Below are 22,026 nucleotides of genomic sequence, written 5' to 3' on the forward strand. Positions count from 1 at the left end.
AAAGTGTCGGCAGTCTGCCCAGTCTTATCAGGGACAACAATTTCCAATTTTGTTACATTTTCATTGAAAGAAAAGTTGTTCTTGCTGAAAATCTAGTTTTAGCGGAAAGTGTCAGCCCTTATAAGCCTGTGCGGACTGCACAGGCTTATAAGGGCTGACACTTTACTCACATGCATTAAGCCCCCTTTTAACAGAGAAAGTCTCATAGCATTGTGGTTCTCATACAATCTTTGTTCAAAGAATGTCCCTTGGGTCAAAACTGGCCATGTCACAGAGTCTTATTGTTACAACTTGATACTAACATGTGGCGTAGGAGGGCATTTGCTACTACTGTTTATATCTCTAGTATAATCATGCATGTAAATATGCAGCATTATTATGACTGAACATCCATCCTTTCTGGTACGCATTACTTAACAACCATACTTTCTGGTACGCATAACTTAACATCCATTCTTTCTGGTACACATAACTTGACATCAACACTTTCTGGTGCACATAAATTAACATATATCCTTTCTGGTACACATATCTTGACATGTACACTTTCTGGTACACATTAATTAACATCTATCCTTTCGGGTATGCATAACTTACTTAACATCTATCCTTTCTGGTACACATTACTTGACATCTACACTTTCTGGTACACATTAATTTACATCGATGCTTTCTGGTACACATAACTTGACATCTACACTTTCTGGTACACATAAATTAACATCTATCTTTTCTGGTACACATAACTTAACATCTACACTTTCCGGTATACATAAATTAACATCTATCCTTTCTGGAACACATAGCTTGACATCTACACTTTCTGGTACACATAAATAAACATATATCCTTTATTGTATGCATGACTTTGACTCTTCCTTTTCTGGTACACATAACTTATCATCTACCCTTTCTGGTACACTAATTGATATTCATATTTAGCGAAAAAATGTTCATGTACAAGACTTTAGATGATTGTTGTTAAGACATTTTGTATATCACACAGTATTTGCTTTTTTATTTTTATTTTTTAATGGCTTGTTACTGTTCAACTTGAATGTTATTATTAGTGTTGGAACTCTAATAGATTTTGGAAACCTTTTTTTCAGCCAAAATTATTATTGTTGTGTCTCCAATTTTTTGGACACCCAGATTTTCCCATATAATTGATGAATATAAATTGTCATTTGCATTTTATAAGATATCAACCTGTTTGCATTAATCTCATTTAACTTTAAAGCCTTAAACATGCTTACAATTATTTGCTGTGAATGCTTTGCAAAGCTTTGCTTGAGGAATTTCTTGTAACTTTAGTGAATGGAGACTCGTAGTAAAATAACAAATGCATAAAACAGACTTAAGCTTATCCCATTGTTGTAATCACATTAAAACACAATTGTTGTTATCCACTGCCAAGGGCCAAGGGATATAGAGTTGTCTGCATTTCTGTCAGTCCATCTGTTACAAAATTAAGTTTTGGCGAGGGATATCAAATCTATAAATTTGCTTCTTTCATCTAGATTTTGGATATATTTTAATGTTTCAATATGTTGTTATGAAATTATTTTGAATTTGTTTTCAACATTGATTTATTTAATTTTGTTGATGGAAACAATTTTGACACACACACACTAAAAAGATTTTAACTTATATAGAAACCCTTTTTTTTTTCTAAATTGTGAACCAATGAATGAATTAGATTTTTCTTTTGAAGGATCTCTTTAAAAGTGCATGATTTTGAAACAAGATTTAGAAAAAAGTTTTTATGCACCCCTTCGAAGAAGAGGGGGTATATTGTTTTGCTCATGTTGGTCTGTCCTTATGTTGGTACGTCTGTATGTCCGTCCGTCCACCAGATGGTTTCCGGATGATAACTCAAGAACGCTTAGGCCTAGGATCATGAAACTTCATAGGTACATTGATCCTGACTTGCAGATGACCCCTATTGATTTTGAGGTCACTAGGTCAAAGGTCAAGGTCACAGTGACCCAAAATAGTAAAATGGTTTCCGGATGATAACTCGAGAACGCTTATGCCTAGGATCATGAAACTTCATAGGTACATTGATCATGACTTGCAGATGACCCCTATAGATTTTCATGTCACTAGGTCAATGGTCAAGGTAACGGTGACCCGAAATAGTAAAATGGTTTGCGGATGATAACTCAAGAACGCTTATGCCTAGGATCATGAAACTTCATAGACACATTGGATCATGACTCGCAGATGACCCCTATTGATTTTCAGGTCAAAGGTCAAGGTCATGGTGACCCGAAATAGTAAAATGGTTTCCGGATGATTACTCAAGAACACTTATGCCTAAAATCATGAAACTTCATAGGTACATTGATCATGACTCGCAGATGACCCCTATTGATTTTCAGGTCACTAGGTCAAAGGTCAAGGTCACGGTGACCCGAAATAGTAAAATGGTTTCCGGATGATAACTCAAGAGCGCTTATGCCTAGGATCATGAAACTTCATAGGTACATTGATCATGACTGGCAGATGACCCCTAATGATTTTCAGGTCACTAGGTCAATGGTCACGGTGACTTGACACAGTAAAATGTTTTCCGGATGATAACACAAGAAAGCTTACGCCTAGGATCATGAAACTTCATATTTACATTGATCATGACTTGCAGATGACCCCTATTGATTTTCAGGTCACTAGGTCAAAGGTCAAGGTCACAGTGCCAAAAAACTTTTTCACACAATGGCTGACACTACAACTGACAGCCCATATGGGGGGCATGCATGTTTTACAAACAGCCCTTGTTAATTTATGTTAATTGTTATCATTGTTATCAATCTTAGTTATCATTGACTGACATTTATTTAGTTATTTAATGATGCAAATTGTTAACTAAATCCCACATTATTTATTTAATTTAGTATACTGCCAAATATTAGTTTAATTAGGTATACTCTGATTATATTTCAATTTAGAGTACTCTTCAACATTATTGGAACCTTTGTTCATTTGAATACATATGTTTTTTTATTACATGTAGTCATGAACAATTATGAGACATCTCATTTTTAGCTCGGTGTTTTTCGGAGAAAACCCGAGCTATTGTCATAGCCAGCTCGTCGTCCGCTGTCCGCTTTAGGCGTCGTGCTAAAGCATTAACATTAGCCATAACTTTTTATGTCCCCCACTATAATAGTGGGGGACATATTGTTTTTGCCCTGTCTGTCTGTTGGTCTGTTGGTCTGTTTGCGCCAACTTTAACATTTTGCAATAACTTTCGCAAATGGCTTATTTTATGAATACATTTGCAATATTGAAGATAGCAATTTCATATTTGGCATGCATGTGTATCTCATGAAGCTGCACATTTTGAGTGGTGAAAGGTCAAGGTCATCCTTCAAGGTCAGAGGTCAAATATATGTGACCAAAATCGCTCATTTTATGAATACTTTTGCAATATTGAAGATAGCAATTTGATATTTGGCATGCATGTGTATCTCATGAAGTTGCACATTTTGAGCGGTGAAAGGTCAAGGTCATCCTTACAAGGTCAGAGGTCAAATATATGTGGCCCAAATTGCTTATTTTATAAATACTTTTGCAATATTGAAGATAGCAACTTGATATTTGGCATGCATGTGCATCTCATGGAGCTGCACATTTTGAGTGGTGAAAGGTCAAGGTCATCCTTCAAGGTCAGAGGTCAAATATATGTGGCGCAAATGGCTTATTTTATGAATACATTTGCAATATTGAAGATAGCAACTTGATATTTGGCATGCATGTGTATCTCATGGAGCTGCACATTTTGAGTGGTGAAAGGTCAAGGTCAAGGTCATCCTTCACAAGGTCAAGGTCATCCTTCAAGGTCAAACATCATATAGGGGGACATTGTGTTTCACAAACACATCTTGTTAAATATTGAAGATAGCAACTTGATATTTGGCATGCATGTGTATCTCATGGAGCTGCACATTTTGAGTGGTAAAATGTCAAGGTGAACATCATCCGTCAAGGTCTAGGGTAAAAAACAAAGTAAAGGGAAGTAATAAGCTTTAAATGGACATAGTTATCTGACCTGCCCACGTATATATTTTTGTTAAATAAATCAAAGCGGCACAGCAGGGGACATTGTCTTTCTGACAAACACATTGTGGTAAAAGGTCAACGTCAAGGTCATCCTTCAAGGTCTACGGTAAAATACACATTTAGGGGAAGTAATAAGCTTTAAAGGGAGATAATTATTCAATATTGAACATAGCCACTTTATATATTTGGCATGCATGTGTATCTCATGGAGCTGCAAATTTTGAGTGGTGAATCTACAGTCACAGTAGTCGCTTTTAATTATTTGCTACTAAAAGTAGAGATTTGTTAGAGACAATTATTTTCAAGGGAAGTAATTTATATAATTATAAATCTCAAATTATATATTTCCTTACCAAGAATTGAATTTCTTTTCACAGTAACTGTACAGATTAATGATTTTGATTATTTCTAACTCAAATGATTGATTTGTCAAAGTTTTTTTTTTAATGATTTAATTATCATTTCCATGTACTTAATTGTTACTAGTAGTGTTCATTACATACCTGTGGACTTATGTCCATAGATACATGATGAACTCTGGCTATGATGGGACTTGGTCATTTTTCACTGTCTACAGACCCCCCCCCCCACCCGGTTGGATTGAACAAAATCCAGGGGAAGTAATAAGCTTTAAAGGGAGATGATTTCTATACCTGCCAAATGATAAATAGAAACTTTATTTCAAAGTGACACAGTAGGGGGCATTGTGTTTCTGATGAACACATCTCTTGTTGGGTCACTATGTCAAAGTTCAAGGTCACTGTGACCTCTAAAAAAAAAGATTCTGACAAGCTTTTGCAGCCAAGCGTGACACCCGTTATGCCGAGCTCTTGTTTTCAATTTCTGATCTTCAGAGAAATTTGACCTATAAAACAAGGCATTTTCAAAACATTTACCAGTAGTATTTTTATACCCCCACAAACGAAGGAGTGAGCTTTTGGTCGGTCGGTCTGTTTGTCGGTCCGTATTAAGTGTCTGCTCTCTAATTTAAGTACCTTTCATCCAATCTTCACCAAACTTGGTCAGAAGTTGTATCTACATGATGTCTAGGCAAACTTCGAACATGGGCCTTGCCGGGTCAAAAACTAGGTCAGGGGCTCACTTAGTGCGTTTTAAACATTCAGCATGTTGTCCGCTCTCTAATTCAAGTAGTTTTCATCCGATCTTCACCAAACTTGGTCAGAAGTTGTATCTAGATGATCTTAAGGCCAAGTTCGAACATTGGCCCTGCCTGGTCAAAAACTAGGTCACGGGGTCACTTAGTGCGTTTTTTAACATTCAGCATGGTGTTCGCTCTCTAATTCAGGTAGTTTTCATCTGATCTTCACCAATTCGGTCAGAAGTTGTATCTACAATCGTGATGTCTAGGCCAAGTTCGAACATGGGCCTTGCCGGGTCAAAAACTAGGTCACAGGGTCATTTAGTGCGTTTTAAACATTCAGCATGTTGTCAGCTCTCTAATTCAAGTAGTTTTCATCCGATCTTCACCAAACTTGGTCAGAAGTTGTATCTAGATGATCTTAAGGTCAAGTTCGAACATGGGCCTTTCCGGGTCAAAAACTAGGTCACTGGGTCACTTAGTGCGTTTTTTAACATTCAGCATGGTGTCCTCTCTCTTATTGAAGTAGTTTTCATCCGATCTTCACCAAACTTGGTCAGAAGTTTTATCTAGATGATCTGAAGGCCAAGTTTGAACATGGGCCATGCCAGATAAAAAACTACGTCACAGGGTCACTTAGTACGTTTTACACATTGAGCATGGTGTCCGCTCTCTCTTTCAAGTAGTTTAAATCCGATCTTCACCAAACTTGGTCAGAAGTTGTAACTAGTTGATGTGTAGGTCAAGTTCCAACATGGGCCATGCTGGGTCAAAAACTAGGTCACGGGGTCACTTAATGTTTTTAACCTCACCATGTTGTCCGCTATCTTAAATTCAAGTAGTTTTTATCCAATCTTCACCAAAATTGGTCAGAAGTTGTATTTTGATAATGTCTAGGGCAAGTTTGAATATGGGTCTTGCCAGGTCAAAGACAAGGTCACGGGGTCACTTAGTGTGTTTTAAACATCACAATGTTGTCCGCTCTCTTATTCAAGTAGTTTTCATCCAATCTTCACCAAACTTGGTCAGAAGTTGTATCTAGATGATGTCTAGGTCAAGTTTGAATATGGGTCATTCCGGGTCAAAAACTAGGTCACGGGGTATCTTAGTGCGTTTTAAACCTCACCATGTTGTCCGCTCTCTAATTCAAGTAGTTTTCATCTAATCCTCACCAAACTTGGTCACAAGTTTTATCTAAATGACCTCTAGGACAAGTTTGAACATGGGCCATTGTGGTCCTAAAACTAGGTCACGGGGTCACTTAGTGCGTTTTTTAACATTCAACATGGCGTCTGCAGTCTCTAATTCAAGTAGTTTACATCCGATCTTCACCAAACTTGGTCAGAAGTTTTATGGAGATGATCTTAAGGCCAAGTTAGAACATTGGCCTTTCTGGGTCAAAAACTAGGTCAAGGGGTTACTAAGTGCGTTTTAAAAACTGAGCATGGTGTCCGCTGTTTTTTGTGAAGACGACATGCAAAATATTATGTGTCAATGCGGCATGTGGGGGTATTTGTCACGTCTGTGACAAAGCTCTAGTTTGGTCAAATTTGGGGCAAAATTTAGTCCCCATTCCCAATATCATAAAGTATATATTTCTCCCAAAAGACTGTCTTAAATTCCCAAATGAAGGTTTAAACAAAGATTCATCAGTAAATTTATTTTCCTTTCAGGCTCTATATGTTAGTAAAATCAAAGTAAATATAATAATATGTACATTTCTATTCCCATTTTTGAGGTATTTGTTGTCAACAAACAACTAACAACAACTAAAGTAAAACCTCATTTCCCAAATACAGGCAAAACAACAATTTTCATAATCTTAAGGGTACCGGCTCCATTCCCAAAATGGTGGAAAAAGCACTGTACAGTTCAGCTTTGTCATCCAACTCTTTTCATTTGCTTTTGTCTTTTTTATCCATTACAATCTTAAATGAGTGTTGCTACTTAGACTTCCATTCCAATATGGAGTGTTGTTACATTTTCAGGTCATAAGTTGTTCCATTATTTTGTATGTAAACACAATTGTGCCAGCCAGTTTGCCCATAGTATATACGTTAGTTATAACAGGATAAGAATACCGCGTATCGGTAAAACTTAGCTTTATGCATGTTTTGTCCTAGCTTTGCCTGTGCAGTCTGTATTGGCTAATCAGGGACGACACTTTCCGCTTTGATGGAATTTTTTTATTAGAAGAAGTGTCTTCTTAGTAAAAATCCAGTTTAGGCGGAAAGTGTTGTCCCTAGTTAGTCTGTGCATACTGCACTGGCTTGTGCATACTGCACAGGCTAATCTGGAATGACTCTTCACGCAAATAAGTTTAGCAGCGCTTTTGCCAAAGTCCGAGGCTTGAATATGCCATGGATTTCGACTCTGACTCTCAGATTAAAGAAGGGTAGTTTTGCTAACTTTAATTCTAATAATGAATCCTGTTTTCCTGAATTTATAGAGATTTTGCTGGAAAAACCCATACCAGGTTTGTGGATTCTGATAAATCGCTTTGTTGCATATTCATCACACTTCCAGCTATGCAATAACCAGTGGACAAGGGTCAGTCACTGCATTTAGATTGTAGTTTGCCACTTGATAGTGCAGTTCTTATATGAACCGCCTTATGGGAAAAACTGGTCTTAATTCATGTGCCTAAAGTGTCAGATAACACAGCGTAGTCCACACAGGCTTATCAGGAATGATACTTTTCACTTTTATAGTATTTTTCGTTGAAAGGGGGTCTCTTTAAAATAAAAAATCCAGTGTAGGTAGTAAGTGTTGTCCCTGATTAGCCTGTTCCATCTGTGATGTCACTTTACTAAGTCCTTTAAGAGCAGTTTTCAAAGATCGTGACTCATATTGTTACTTAACCCTTTACTACATAGAAACACGTATTTTAACGCATTTGTAGTCCATTAGAAAGTTTAATTTAATTAAACACCTTTCCTACTAAATTCAAGTTTTAAAGGCTTCACTTCCAACCCTTAGATACTGATGAGCAGCAAACAGCATAAAACCTGAACAGACTGAGAGTAACTGGCAGGCTGCTGTGGTTTTATGCTGTTTGCACATAGCCATTTTTACTTTGCTTCCAAGTGGGAAAGGGCTAAAGACAATAATGAAAATTTAATTTTACAAGCTGAAAATATAGACAGTGCACCATTTTATGATAAAATTGCCAGAAGTATTATAAACTCCTTTTTTACTACTAGTGTTCTTAAAGACGAAAGTTTGACACAACCCTAATAAGAATTGCATAAACTTGACAGATCATTTTTGAATCAAATTAATTTAGGTCAAAATGACTGTTTATAGAAATGCAAAATGGTTCTCAATCAATTACTGGAGTATTTATGGTGACATCACTTTGTTATATTGAGTTGGTATTTTACATACAGGCTTTGCTTTTTCTTCTGTTTCTGACACATTTAATCAAGGCCGAAGTCAGTTTTCCTTAAAATAGAAAACCTGTTATTGCTTAATATCTTAAGTATGGATGGTCGAATTATTCAGAAATTGTACATGTGGATCTAGTGTTCATTGCACAGTAATTTAACTAATTGTTAATTAATAGAGCATTTAAAGCTTGTTGTTGGATAAAAAAATGCCCTGTTTCTTGTCAGTTAATGATGTAAATTTAAATATACACGGTATTATACAATAAATTGTGCTTGGCTCCAAGTAAACAGAGTTAAATGCATGTTTGTAAAGTGTCATTTCAGGTTAGCCTGTGCAATCTGCACAGGCTTATCAGATACAACTCTTTCTGTTAAAACTGGATTTTTGCTAAAAAAAGACATAATTTAAATGAAAAATACAATAAAAGGGAAAAGTTTCTTTTTACATTAGCCTATGCAGACTGCACACGCTAATCTGGGACAACACTTTATGCCCAAGCATTAATTCCAGTTTTCCAAGAGCAATCCTCAATTCCATGTATTATACGATCACAACCTGACCCTTTTCTGCTGGTTGATTAGTGTTGCATATTAACAGGTCAGTTCTTGAGAATTTCTGACCAATATCTACATGCCAATTTTCATCTAATTATGTGCAAAATACATAACATTCTTATTTACATTTCATAATAATATGTTACTGGTTGTACTCGTTTAGTGAATGTAAATTATTACAAAAAAAGCCGTATTCCATAAAGGATCCTTCAATAACTATTCTGCATAATTATGGTTTTTGAACAGGACTTTTAAAACATTTGCTAATTAAGGTTAAAACCTTGCTGCATGTAAATTTAGTGTCCGATATTCATGAAAAGGCCTTCATCATGCAAAAATGGGTCTTATGCCATATAGGGCCAGCGTAGCTTTAGACCACATCTATGCAGTCTGGTCAGAAGCTACCGTTCAGCTATGAAGAAACGCAAGGTTTCATGCACTCATTAGCGACCAGGGCAGCGCCTGAACAGACTATGGATGCGTAGCTTGGTCTGAAGACACTGGTCCAATATTGCATAAGACCCATTTTTGCACGCTGTGGCTCAAAAGGAAGAAATATAGAAGCTTGGTTACAGTTTACATAAGTTTATAATAAGATATATAAGTTAACGTCATGTGTACCATATATTTACATGCCTCACCTTATTTAGGTACTCCATAAAGGCTTTAAATAGTTTTGAAATTATATAAGGATCCTTTCTTTAATTTGATTTGTAAACACAAGTGGACAGCAAAACCAGCAACTGGCAGTAAATCGGATTAAAAAAGTTCATTAAACATTATTTTCATAATTGATAAGTTGACAAGGAATATCTAGTAAAAATTCAGCATACATCCTGATTTTGAAAAAAAAGGTTGAAAATAAAAACGTTTTTAAATAATACAGTTGAAAACAAGAGTTTTATTGTGTTTTTTAGCTCGGCTGTTTTCGGAGAAAACCCGAAGTATTGTCATAGCCAGCTTGTCATCTGCCGCTGTGCTAAAACCATGACATTTTCCTCGATCATCAAAGTGCTTCCACCTACAACCTTGAAACTTCATATGTACAGTACAGCTAACGCGGCACAAACATAATCCGCGGCTACGCCACGGCCAGATTATATGACGCAGCGGCCGAATCATGTGTTCACGCGGCGTATCGTCGTGGCACTCGGCATCGATCCGGGCAACGACGCCGAGTCTGTGTTAACCTCGCGTACTTTTGCAGAGTAAATCCCCGGCATACGTACGCGGCGGATCGAGTGAAAAGATATCCACCTACATGTACATACATGTATGTGTAGTGTAGAATTAATTACGCGCAACTGTTTATGTTTCGTTCGACTATCATTTTTAAATTTGAAATCCGAAACACACTTCCGAATTTAAATGCTAACGCGATCTTTGACAAATTCTAGCGTCAAATAAACAGTGCTAAAATATCCTTTGTTTCATAAAAAGCGCGCGAAAATTATGCAGACATGTAGAACGTCGTTTGGAAAGTTTGGGTGTATTTTGTGTTGTATAAATACATGAACATCACGTCAGGCGTAAATCGCGTGTTCAGTGGAAAAAAAAACGCCCCGATTAGACATTATTTCATCATCTCTTTAAATAGTAACAAATGCCAAAATGTATTTGATACTTAAGGAAATATCGAGAATGTTTGTGTATCGTAAATATTCACCAGCATTTGCTTTAAAACCTGAATATACGGGATTATCGGGTAAATAGTAGCGATATTAACTGTATAATATGAACAAAATAAAACGTGTTTATATACGCATATTCAAACAATAGTTATAATAAGCTGATAATTAACAAAACAACAAATGCGTCGTCACCGTCTTGATTATTGATGTGGCTTCAAACTGCTAATTTTCTCAGCTTAAATTTAATAGCAAAATCAACATGCAATTAATTTATAAATCCACCATATTCTGGAGCCTTGACCACTTGTATGTGCGAAAACATAATTACGTGACCTTGTTTATGTGTGAAATACATACACTACGGGTGGGAAACAAACTTAATTGGCCAGACACATTAACTATGCTTACATGTATATGCTAATACAATCCGCGCACAATAAATTTATTATGATTTTAATTATTATTATGATTGTTCTTTCAAAATTTGTTAACTACATGTAACTAATAATTTTAAAAAGATTTTTTATTTCATGGTGCGCATCGACTCGGCATCCTGTCGCGGATAGCGGCATGCCTCGGCGGACAAATGCGAAGTTTCGCGGCGAAATGCGACTTGCCGCCGCATACTGACGCGGCTTCAACGACTGACGCGGCATCGACTCGTTTCGCCTTGCCGCCGCGGATCGCGAAATACATTTGTCCGCTTTGGCTGTACTGTAGATGCACCTTGATGAGTTCTACACACCACACCCATTTTGGGGTCACTGTGACCTCTAAAAAAAAAGCCGAGTGCAGAACCCGTTATGCGGTGCTCTTGTTTGTTATTTGTTTTAGTTTTATTTCACTTATCAATGGTGTTAAATATTTGTTATGTTTTGTATAGTACACTTACACTTGAATTCCAGTTTATAATAAAAAAATACATAGCTATATACATAATCACATTTCAAATGCGCTTTTATAAACTTATATGATGCTTTCATTTGCAGAACATAAGACATTAGAAAATATCTATTCAATATAATTAGGTACACTTATATTCTAACTGCGCACTATAGTAAACATAGATATTAATGTCACCTCATCAGATCATATGATTTGAGTTCTGAGAAAACTGGGAATAATGCCCGTGCGTAAAGTGTTGTACCAGATTAGCCTGTGCAGTCCGCTCAGGCTTATCAGGAATGACACTGTCCGCTTTTATGACATTTTTCGTTAAAATGAAGTCTCTTTTTAGCAAAAATCCAATTTAGGCGGAAAGTGTCGTCCGTGATTAGCCTGTGCAGACTGCACAGGCTAATCTGGGACAACACTTTACACACATGCATTAAGCCCAGTTTTTTCAGAACAATGCTCATATTATATGTGTCTTCACATGTCATATTAAATATTTAACAAAAGTTTGGTCAGCACGATTGGAATGCGTAGTAATTTGTAAGTACTTCATTAAGACGCAGATTTCTTATAAATAGCAAAGGCAGCTAATTCCAGTAAAAATAAGTGCACAGTGTTTGTGCTGGAATTGCGCTGGCTTATGGAAATGACATTTATTCTTAAATGTCGATGTAAAACTATATAACTTGTTGTGAATATATCCGGAAGGGGAATAAAAAGGAAAAGCAATAATTACATGATATTAAACATGTTAGTGCTCATAATATTATAAGACAACGATCGTTAATGTAAGAACACAGCTATGCAGTATACTTTCTCCAGCTAATATAGAGGTACACTCTGTATTACGTTGGAGGAACGAGTGTTACACTCGGTCCTCCAACGCAATACAGAATGTAATACTGCTATACACACCCATTACTTCTAATGCTTGCAGTCTGGTCAGGAGCTACCCTGTCTGCTTTAAAACCCTTTCCCACTCAGAGGCAAAGTGAAAATGACTATGTGCAAACAGCATAAAACCAGAACAGCCTGCGAGTAATTCACAGTCTATTAAGGTTTAATGCTGTTTGCTGCTCATCAGTATCTGAGGGTTGGAAAAGAAGCCTTTAAAACTTGAATCTAGTATGGAAGGTCTTCAATTTAATATAACTTTCTAAGGGACTATAAACACTACATACGTATCTTTGTGGTAAAGGGTTAGTCATTCAAGGTTTCTGGTCTAGTACTAAGCTTTTTTGAAACATCATATTAGACCCATTTTTAGCTCGGCTGTTTTCGGAGAAAAAACCTAAGGTATTGTCATAGCCAGATTGTCGTCCGCCGTCTGCCGTCCACTGTTTGCGTCGTGCTAAAACCATAACATAGTCTCTTAAATCAAAGTGCTTCCACATACAACTTTGAAACTTCATGTGTAGATGCACCTTAATGAGTTTTACACGCCACACCCATTTGTGGTCACTAGGTCAAATGTCAAGGTCACTTCTGACCAGCTTTCATCTATTCAAAACTGCTCACACAGCAGAGTGTTGGCACCCGCTATGCGATGCTCTTGTTGGGGTTTTAGTATTTTTATTGTGTTAGATTTGCCAAGATATTTTCTTTTCATAATTTTAGAATAAGTAGTGCTTATGTGGAATTTTATACATACATTGCAATGTATTGTAGGTGATGGACATCAGTTTAAAGAAATTCTACTGAAGTGCCATGAAAATAATGGTTGAATTTAAGCACCTTTCACCACAATTATTTATCTATTCATCAAAGATTTAGAGCTTTTCTTATGCTTCATTTGTTGGCCTTTGCAGAAGCATTTCAGTATGCTATGGTTAAGGTTTGTGTGAAACAACTCCATATCTGTAACTACTGCAAAACTTGTATGTATTGAAAATGCACACATTTATTCAGATCATTGTGTTAGGTCACAGACCAAAGTACATAACTCTGCATGCAGTTACACCTCTTTTGTACTTAGAAATTGCTTTCAACAATCTATATCTTTATGTTTAAAAAAAATATTCATGTCATACTTAACAAATATCTGCGTGATCTTATTTAACCTTTTGCCACTTACATATGTTTTTTGATGCATTTGTAGTCCTTCAGAAATTTACATTTAATTCAAGGCCTTTCTTACAAGATTCAAGTTTTTAAGGGTTCTTTCCAAACCTAAGATACTGATGAGCATTAAACAGCATAAAACCAGAACAAACTGCGAGTGACTCGCAGGTTGTTCTGGTTTTATGCTGTTTGCACATAGACATTGTCACTTTGCTTCTAAGTGGGCAAGGGTTGAGGTGAGACCTCAGAGCTGCTAACTGCGACCAGTATTTTTAGTTGAGTCTGGCTCAGGGAAAATGGGGCTTAATTTATGTGCGTTACGTGTCGTCTCAGATTAGCCTGCGCAGTCCAGACAGGCTAATCGGGAAAAATATTTTCCGCTTTTATCGAATTTTTCATTTATCTGTCGTCTCTTCTTAGCAAACATTCAGTTTAAGTGGAAAGTGTTTTCCCTTATTAGTCTGTGCAATAATTTTGATTTTGATAAGAATTAAGTCAGATATTTTTTTTTATAAAAAAAAAACACTAAAAAGATTGTTATAAAATGTGATATAAGCACCATATTATTTTTTCTTCATACAAAGAAGTGTTTTTAACATGGTAAATTGTAAAAAATGCGTTTTAAATGCAAGTCTATTAGTTACATATGAGAATGTTGTTCTTTTACTCTGATTAATATTGGCAAATGTTTAATGATTATATGATATAATAATGGTTGTCCATGTATACACAAAAATATCTGACTTCATTTTTATCAAAATCAATATCATTGTTTAATTTCTAATTCACTTGCGATCTTGAATATAAAGTTATGTCTCAAAATATTTTGCCTACATTTATGAATTTAAAAACATTTTTTTATGACAATGTTTTGAATGTTTGATATATATAGAGGATATTTGTTGGAATCAGTGGATTATCGATTTTAATTCACGAGTGATAATAGAAAATGATATTTTCACAAATGGCGCAGCCATGAGTGAAAATATATATTTTCTATGATCACGAGTGAATTAAAATCGATATTCAACCGAATCCAACAAATTTTCTTTTTATTTTATGATTTTTTTCACAGTTTATATACATCGTTAAAGAGTTTAACTAAAGAATTTCGCTCGGATAATGACGTCATTTCGTCACAAAAATGACGTCATTTCACAGTAAACAGTGAAAATTATCGATAATTTTCACTGATAATTTCTACTGTTTGTAACAGTGAAATTATCAGTTTTAATTCACTGATATTTCTCTATAAACCACTGGAAAGCATAAAATAAAAGATAATACATACTTTTTGTGTGTACAATTTTCTTGAGCTTAAATGGTATTTGTGTGCACATTTTTGTATAGATCCCAAAGTTTATTAACTAGAATTAATAACATAAAATTATTGTGCCATTTTCATTTAATTGAAGGAAAATTACAAAGTTTATGAAGTTTTCAATCTCATACTTATAAAGCTACACGATTGTTTTTTTTCTTCTTCATAAAGTAATGGAAAATGGAATTGGGAAAAACTACTTATTATCCAATTAAAAAAAAAATCAATTTCATATGCAGCTCTATGACTTGAACCAAAGTTAATATGAAATTGACAACTTGACAACATTAAGGTATCAATTTCAAAGTATTGGATAAAAAAATTGCTGTATACTGATTGCCTTTTCTTTGTGTCAGATTTATATCAGACTCTTTAGGAAACTCAACACCCAGCCCGGTTGTGTTCCCCATGGCATATAGCAAAAGCCTGATTGAAAACCTTGCTGTGCATGGCTTACACAATTGTATTCTTTACAATGGCCGCCATTCCATGTGGTTGTATCTATTACAGCGAGGCGGACATGGCCACAGATCAATGGCAGCAGACTTACGGGCGTCACTCAGGCAACGAGATCTATCACATACAGCTTGGTCGCAGCATGTTCTTCTCCCCCTACGAGGGCAAATCTTTCACCGAGGCCTCCGCTGATGCACATCAGAGGTGAGACACGATGGTGTTACTAGGACTCTGGATGCTTTGAGGCTTGTTCACTGAAAACCATGCTCAATATATTTGTGAAAGTGTCATCCAAGATTAGATTGTGCAGTACGCAAAGGCTAATCAGGGACGACACTTTCAGCTTTTATGGTATTTTACTTTTAAATGAAATCTAGTTTAGACAGAAAGTTTCATCCCAGTTAAGTCTGTACAAACCCACTTTCTACACATGCATGAACCCTTTCCTGCTTAGAAGCAAAGTGAAAATGGCTATAAGCAAACAGCATAAACCAGGAAAGCCTTGCAAGTAACTTGCAGCCTTTTCATGTTTTATACTGTTTGCTGCTCATCAGTATATAAGGTTTGGAATGAAGCCTTAAGAACTTGAATCTAGTAAGAAAGGTCTTAAATGTTACTTTCTAAGGGACTACAAATGCGTGAAAATATGTATTTAAGTGGCAAAGGGTTAAGCCCTGTTGTCCTTTATTCCTGTCAGGTTTGGTATCTCGCTGGTGGCAGTGTTGGACAGCACTGTTGATGACCCCCACCTACAACTCAACCCCGGCCCCAGCCATATCCTCAAGGCCTCGGATTTCTGTTTCTACATGAGCATAACCAAGGAGGAATACTCCAAGATACAGCCTGACGCGTTGAAACATGATGAGTCCAAGACAGCTGTACGGACAAAAAATATGGGTAAGTGAAGGTTACTGGTTTAATGTGAATTATGGGACTTGACTTGTTTAGCATAAGCTACAAAATGATTGCAAGAGTTATGGAACTTGATTTGTTTAATGTGAATTTTGAGACTGTACTTATTTAACATGAACTACAAAATGACTTTAAGAGTTATGGAACTTGATTTGTTTATTCCGAATTTTAAGACCTTAAAAAAGAACTTTTTTAACATGAACTACAAAATGACTGAAAAAGTAATGGAACTTGACTTGTTAATCATGAACTATGGGACTTAACATGTTTAGTGTCATGAGTTACAGGACTTGACTGTATGATTGTTAGTTATGGGACTTGAATTGTTTAACCCTTTACGGCTTAGATACTAATTTTTACCTGTCTGTAATCCCTTAGAAAATCTAATTAAATTTAAAACCTTTCTAATAGGATTAAATTTGTAGAGCTTCATTTCCAACCCTAAGATACTGATGAGAAAAAACAGCATAAATCCTGAACAGCCTGCGAGTTAGTCCCATAAATCCATTTTCACTGTGATTATGAGTGGGAGAGAGTTATCATGAGTTATTGGACTTGACTGCATTATTTTAAGTTATGGGACTTTTTTTATCATGAGTTCAGGGACTGGACTGGTTTGTTTTGAGTCCTGGGCCTTTAGTGGTTGATCCTGAGTAACATGACTTGACTGATTGATATTCAGTTTCACTGGTTGGCAATGATTTAGCTGTCTTGACTAGCTGCTCTAGTGATCAGGGGTTAAAATTTGACTTGCTGATGTTGAGTAATGGTAGAGGAATTGCTGATCATGAGTTATGGGCTTTACTATTTATCCTGAGTTGTTGGACTTGACTGATTGTTGTTGATATTAAGGGGACTGATGTCTAAAGTGTTTGTGCTTCCATTTTGTTTGGGGTAAGAATGTTTGTAATCACATGCTACCACCTAGTGTTTACTAGTTGATTGTGAGTGTTTGTACTTTATTGGTGCTTTCAACATATTTAAAATAAATTGAAAGAGCAATAAATAATACTATAAATAGTCAATAAACGGGACAGAACAAAATACATTGATATAGGCAATTTAACCTGTGAGCATCATAGTTGTTTGAATTTTGTAGTTTTCTCAACAGGTTTAAGGCAATTTAAAAAAGGTAAGTAACTGGGCTTGATTGTTTTGATTCATATCATTAATCAAGAATAAATCTATACAAAACGAAGGTTTCTAACTGTTACATTTGTAAGTTCACTCATGTTAAGTTCACTTAACCAGTTTAGTATAAGCAGAATACCTGTTGACAGAAACATAATCTGTGTAATGCTTTTTTGCTTTATTAAATCCAGTAAAATGATCATTACACAGCCCACTTTACTGAGTCAACTATCATAATATTCTGCATAAAATTTATTACACAACCCAATTGACTGAAACATACTTTTGTACCAGTTAACTATCATAATATTAATGTAGCAATAATGCCACAATCAACTTGACCTATATACATACTTTTGGGTCAGTCAACAATCATAATATTCTGTACAATCATTAGACTACCCAGTCAACTGCCATAATATTCTGTATAACAATCATTTGACTACCCAGCCAACTGCCATAATATTCTGTATAACAATCATTAGACTACCCAGTCAACTATCCTTATATTCTCTATAACAATCACTACGCTACCCAGTCAACAATCATTATATTTTGTCTGACAATCATTACACTACCCTGTAAACTATCATAATATTCCGCATAACAATCATTAGGCTACCAAGTCAACTGCCATAATATTCTGTATAACAATCATTAGACTACCCAGTCAACTATCCTTATATTCTCTATAACAATCACTACGCTACCCAGTCAACAGTCATTATATTTTGTATAACAATCATTACACTACCCTGTCAACTATCCTTATATTCTCTATAACAATCATTACACAACCAAGTCAATCGCCATAATATGCCGTATAACAATCATTATAAGGCTACCAAGTCAATGGCCATAATAATAATAATAATAATAATAATAATAAAATCTTTAATTAAAGAAGATAGACTTGTTAAGAAATACATCAGATGAAATTACATAATATGCAATTTATATAATACATTTCTTATTTTCAACAAGGTCTTCTAACATAATACAATTTACAACAAATACATAATATTTAAACTTTAGAAATAAGAACAAAACATAATCATATGCATATACACTTACAATGATATATATCATATTAATTGAAAACAAATGACAGACATAAAACTACAATTACCATTTATGCAAGAACAGTATTTAAACATCAAACTAAGGTTATTTACTATACAAAAACATGAAGGATGTTCAGTTTATTTCATAAAGTGTGGTAGAAAGATAAGCTTTTAATTTTTTCTGAAATGTCATTAAATTGTTTGTTTGACGTATAGATTGCTGTAATGAACTCCAAATTTTTGTGCTAGAAAATTCAAACGATCGTTTGAAATAGTTTGTTTTGGGTATTCGCATAAGCTTTAAATCCCCCTTTTCACAAGATCGCAAGTTAAAGTGATTATTTTGTGAAGGTGTCAAAAGGTCACGTATGTTTGTTGGGGTTTGATTGTGAAATGCTTTAAATACAATAACTGACGTAAAATAGTGATTACGCTGTTCGAAATTCCAACCATTTTAGATCTTTAAATAGGATTTTTGAATTTGGGTTGTACTTTTTATTTAAAATATGTGCACCACAACGCTTTTGTAGTTTGACTATTCTATTAATTTCCGTTTTGGCTGCTGAACTCCAGGTAATGCATGCGTAGTCGGATATATAGGCAAGATATAACCATTATAGAAGAGTTTACGCATTTCAAGGGTTAAATATGGTTTTATTATTTGCAGAAGAAACATTCGAGACAACATTTTTGAACAAACGCTGTTAATGTGTAGTTTCCAGGATAGAGTATTGTCAATATAAAGGCCAAAAAGTTTTTGACAATTTACTGTTTTGATCACCGTATCTGAAATTTTAAATTTTAGATTTGTTAATTTTTTAGCTTTCTGTTTTGACCCTAATACCATACAAGTAGTTTTTAGTGGATTAATTATCATGTTATTAGTTTTGCACCATTCATTTACAATGGAAAGATTTGTTTGTAGCTTATTTTGAACTGTTTAAATATTTGTTCCCGCAGTGTGCAATGTTGTATCATCAGCATACATTGCAGAAATACATGTAAGATTTAGTGAAAGATCATTAACGTAAATAAGAAATAGAAGAGGTCCCAAAATAGATCCTTGAGGAACACCAGCAATGACAAGTAGAGGTAGCGTTTTCTGCTTTGATATACATGTACTGAAATCGATTGCAGAGATATGAAGAAAATAGGTCGCATGACCTATCATTAAAATGATAAAAGTTTTAATTTGTATAAAAGAACCCTATGGTCCACAAGATCAAATGCTTTTTTTAAATCCAAGAAAATTGTACCTACCAGATTTCCATTATCAATTTGTTTAAGCCTATATTAATCAATGCTGTTTGACAAGAATGATATTTGCGAAAACCTGACTGAGTTTTGTTTAATAGACTTTTAGATTCTAGATAAATATGCAATTGTTTAGCTATATGCTTTTCAAATATTTTAGATATAGTAGGTAAAAGTGATATTGGTCTATAATTATTAGGATCTTCTACCGATCCCCCCTTGTAAAAGGTATAACGTTTGCAATTTTGAGCATGTCTGGAAAGGTTCTATCTGATATACTGTTATTTATAAGAGCAGTGATTGGTTGTATTATGAATTCTTTGCAAAGTTTAATAATGCTGGGCCCTATACCATCAGCCCATGCTGATTTGTTTGAATGTAATTGATGAATTTAAGTACTAACTTCTAATGAAGTAATAAACTGAACAGAGAAATGCTTAGAATCTAGCTTTGCATCTAAATATGTTTTTAGTGAGATGAAATCGTGTTCAGTAAATTCAGTCTTTTTAATAAGATTTGAGATGTCAACAAAGTGGTCATTAAGTGCATTAGCTTCATTTGTTTTACCAGATATTATCTGATCATCCTTCTTTATTACGTTTGGCAAAATGGAGGATTCTTTGTTTTTATTTGAGGCTAATTTAATAGTTTTCCAGAGCGATTTTGCACTTGTTTTATTTTGTCCCGCATTTGAATAATATTCTTTTTAAGCCTTTTTGATTGCACTGTTACACTTATTACGCCACAACTTATATTGTGGCCAATTAGATTCACGTTTATATTTATCCCTTAAAGACCTGGCTTGTTTTCCCGTTTTCGTTGTACAACCAGGTTGTTGTAATCTCTTCACTTTTTATGCTCCCCTAAAATTTATTTTGGGGGTAGCATATAGTCCCCGCTTCGTCTCTCTGTGTGTCCGTCCCTGTGTTTGCAGTCCGTGCACAATTTTTGTCCGGGGTATTTCTCAGCAACTTATGACCGAATTCAATGAAACTTTATGGGAAGCTTCACTACCAAGAGGAGATGTGCATATTATCAGCGGGTTCTGGTCGGATCATTTTTCCCAGAGTTATGGCCCTTTCAAATTTTCTATTAACTGTACATATAGTGTAATTCCTGTCCGGGCTATTTCTCAGCAACTAATGACCGGAATTCAATGAAACTTTATGGGAAGCTTCACTACCAAGAGGAGATGTGCATATTATCAGCGGGTTCTGGTCGGATGATTTTTCACAGAGTTATGACCCTTTGAAATTTTCCATTAACTGTACATATAGTGCAATTCTTGTCCGGGCTATTTCTCAGCAACTAATGACCGGAATTCAATGAAACTATATGGGAAGCTTCACTACCAAAAGAAGATGTGCATATTATCAGCGGGTTCTGGTCGGATTATTTTTTACAGAGTTATGGCCCTTTGAAATTTTCTATAAAAAAATTATTGTCCCCCCCAACTACTGTGCCCTCAAGACATTTCCTTTTATCTGAATATATAGTGCAACATTGTGACCAAAAAAAACTATTGGGAGCATCACCCGTCTCCGACGGTTTCTTGTTTATATTTGATAGGGGCATTCTTATTAAGGACTGAGTTTAATATGTTATAAAATACTTCAAATGCCTCATTAGCATCCTCAATTGATTCAACTATATCAAAATTAGTATTTGCTAAGTCATTTTGAAAATTTATTTAATTTGTCTTAACAATTTTACCTTTGACGCTAAATGTGAAAACTACTGGGAAATGGTCACTTATGCCTATTTGTGGTATGATTACCTCAGAAATGTTGTCATATTTTGAATACAAATGGTCTAATATTGATGACTAATGTTCAGTAACTCTTGTTGGAAAAGACACATGTTGTTTTAAATTAAAATCAGTGATAAATTTTTCCCATTTCTTATTGTTAAATACGTTTTGGCTTAACATTGAAAATTTAAATCCCCGGTTGAATACAAATTACAATCTTCCATGTCTGCTTTATTTAATTGTAATTCAAATGAGTCAATCCAAGATTGAGGGCTATTTGGTGGGCGATAAACAAAGTTAATTAGATATGGTTTGTACTTTACAATTTTGATTTGTAGCCAAATAGATTCAATATCGTCACTTTCTAAATCATGTCTACGTACAAAAGAGATGCTATGTTTTATATAAACTATTATACCGCCTCCAGCAGTAATAGCCCTATCA

The 22,026-nt window shown here is 35.1% G+C and overlaps 1 protein-coding gene across 1 annotated transcript in view; it reads left to right on the top strand.

Annotated features, from left to right (window-relative positions):
- LOC127857484 (potassium channel subfamily T member 1-like) overlaps window positions 1-22,026 on the top strand; it is a 158,984-nt gene that overhangs the window by 130,579 nt on the left and 6,379 nt on the right. The window contains exons 16-18 of the mRNA XM_052393879.1: window positions 7,614-7,640; window positions 15,526-15,675; window positions 16,169-16,368. Of these exons, the coding sequence (XP_052249839.1) occupies window positions 7,614-7,640; window positions 15,526-15,675; window positions 16,169-16,368 (377 nt within the window). The remainder of the gene's footprint in view (window positions 1-7,613; window positions 7,641-15,525; window positions 15,676-16,168; window positions 16,369-22,026) is intronic.

Source organism: Dreissena polymorpha, chromosome 14 (assembly GCF_020536995.1).
Source record: "Dreissena polymorpha isolate Duluth1 chromosome 14, UMN_Dpol_1.0, whole genome shotgun sequence".
In the NCBI taxonomy this organism is placed as follows: domain Eukaryota; kingdom Metazoa; phylum Mollusca; class Bivalvia; order Myida; family Dreissenidae; genus Dreissena; species Dreissena polymorpha.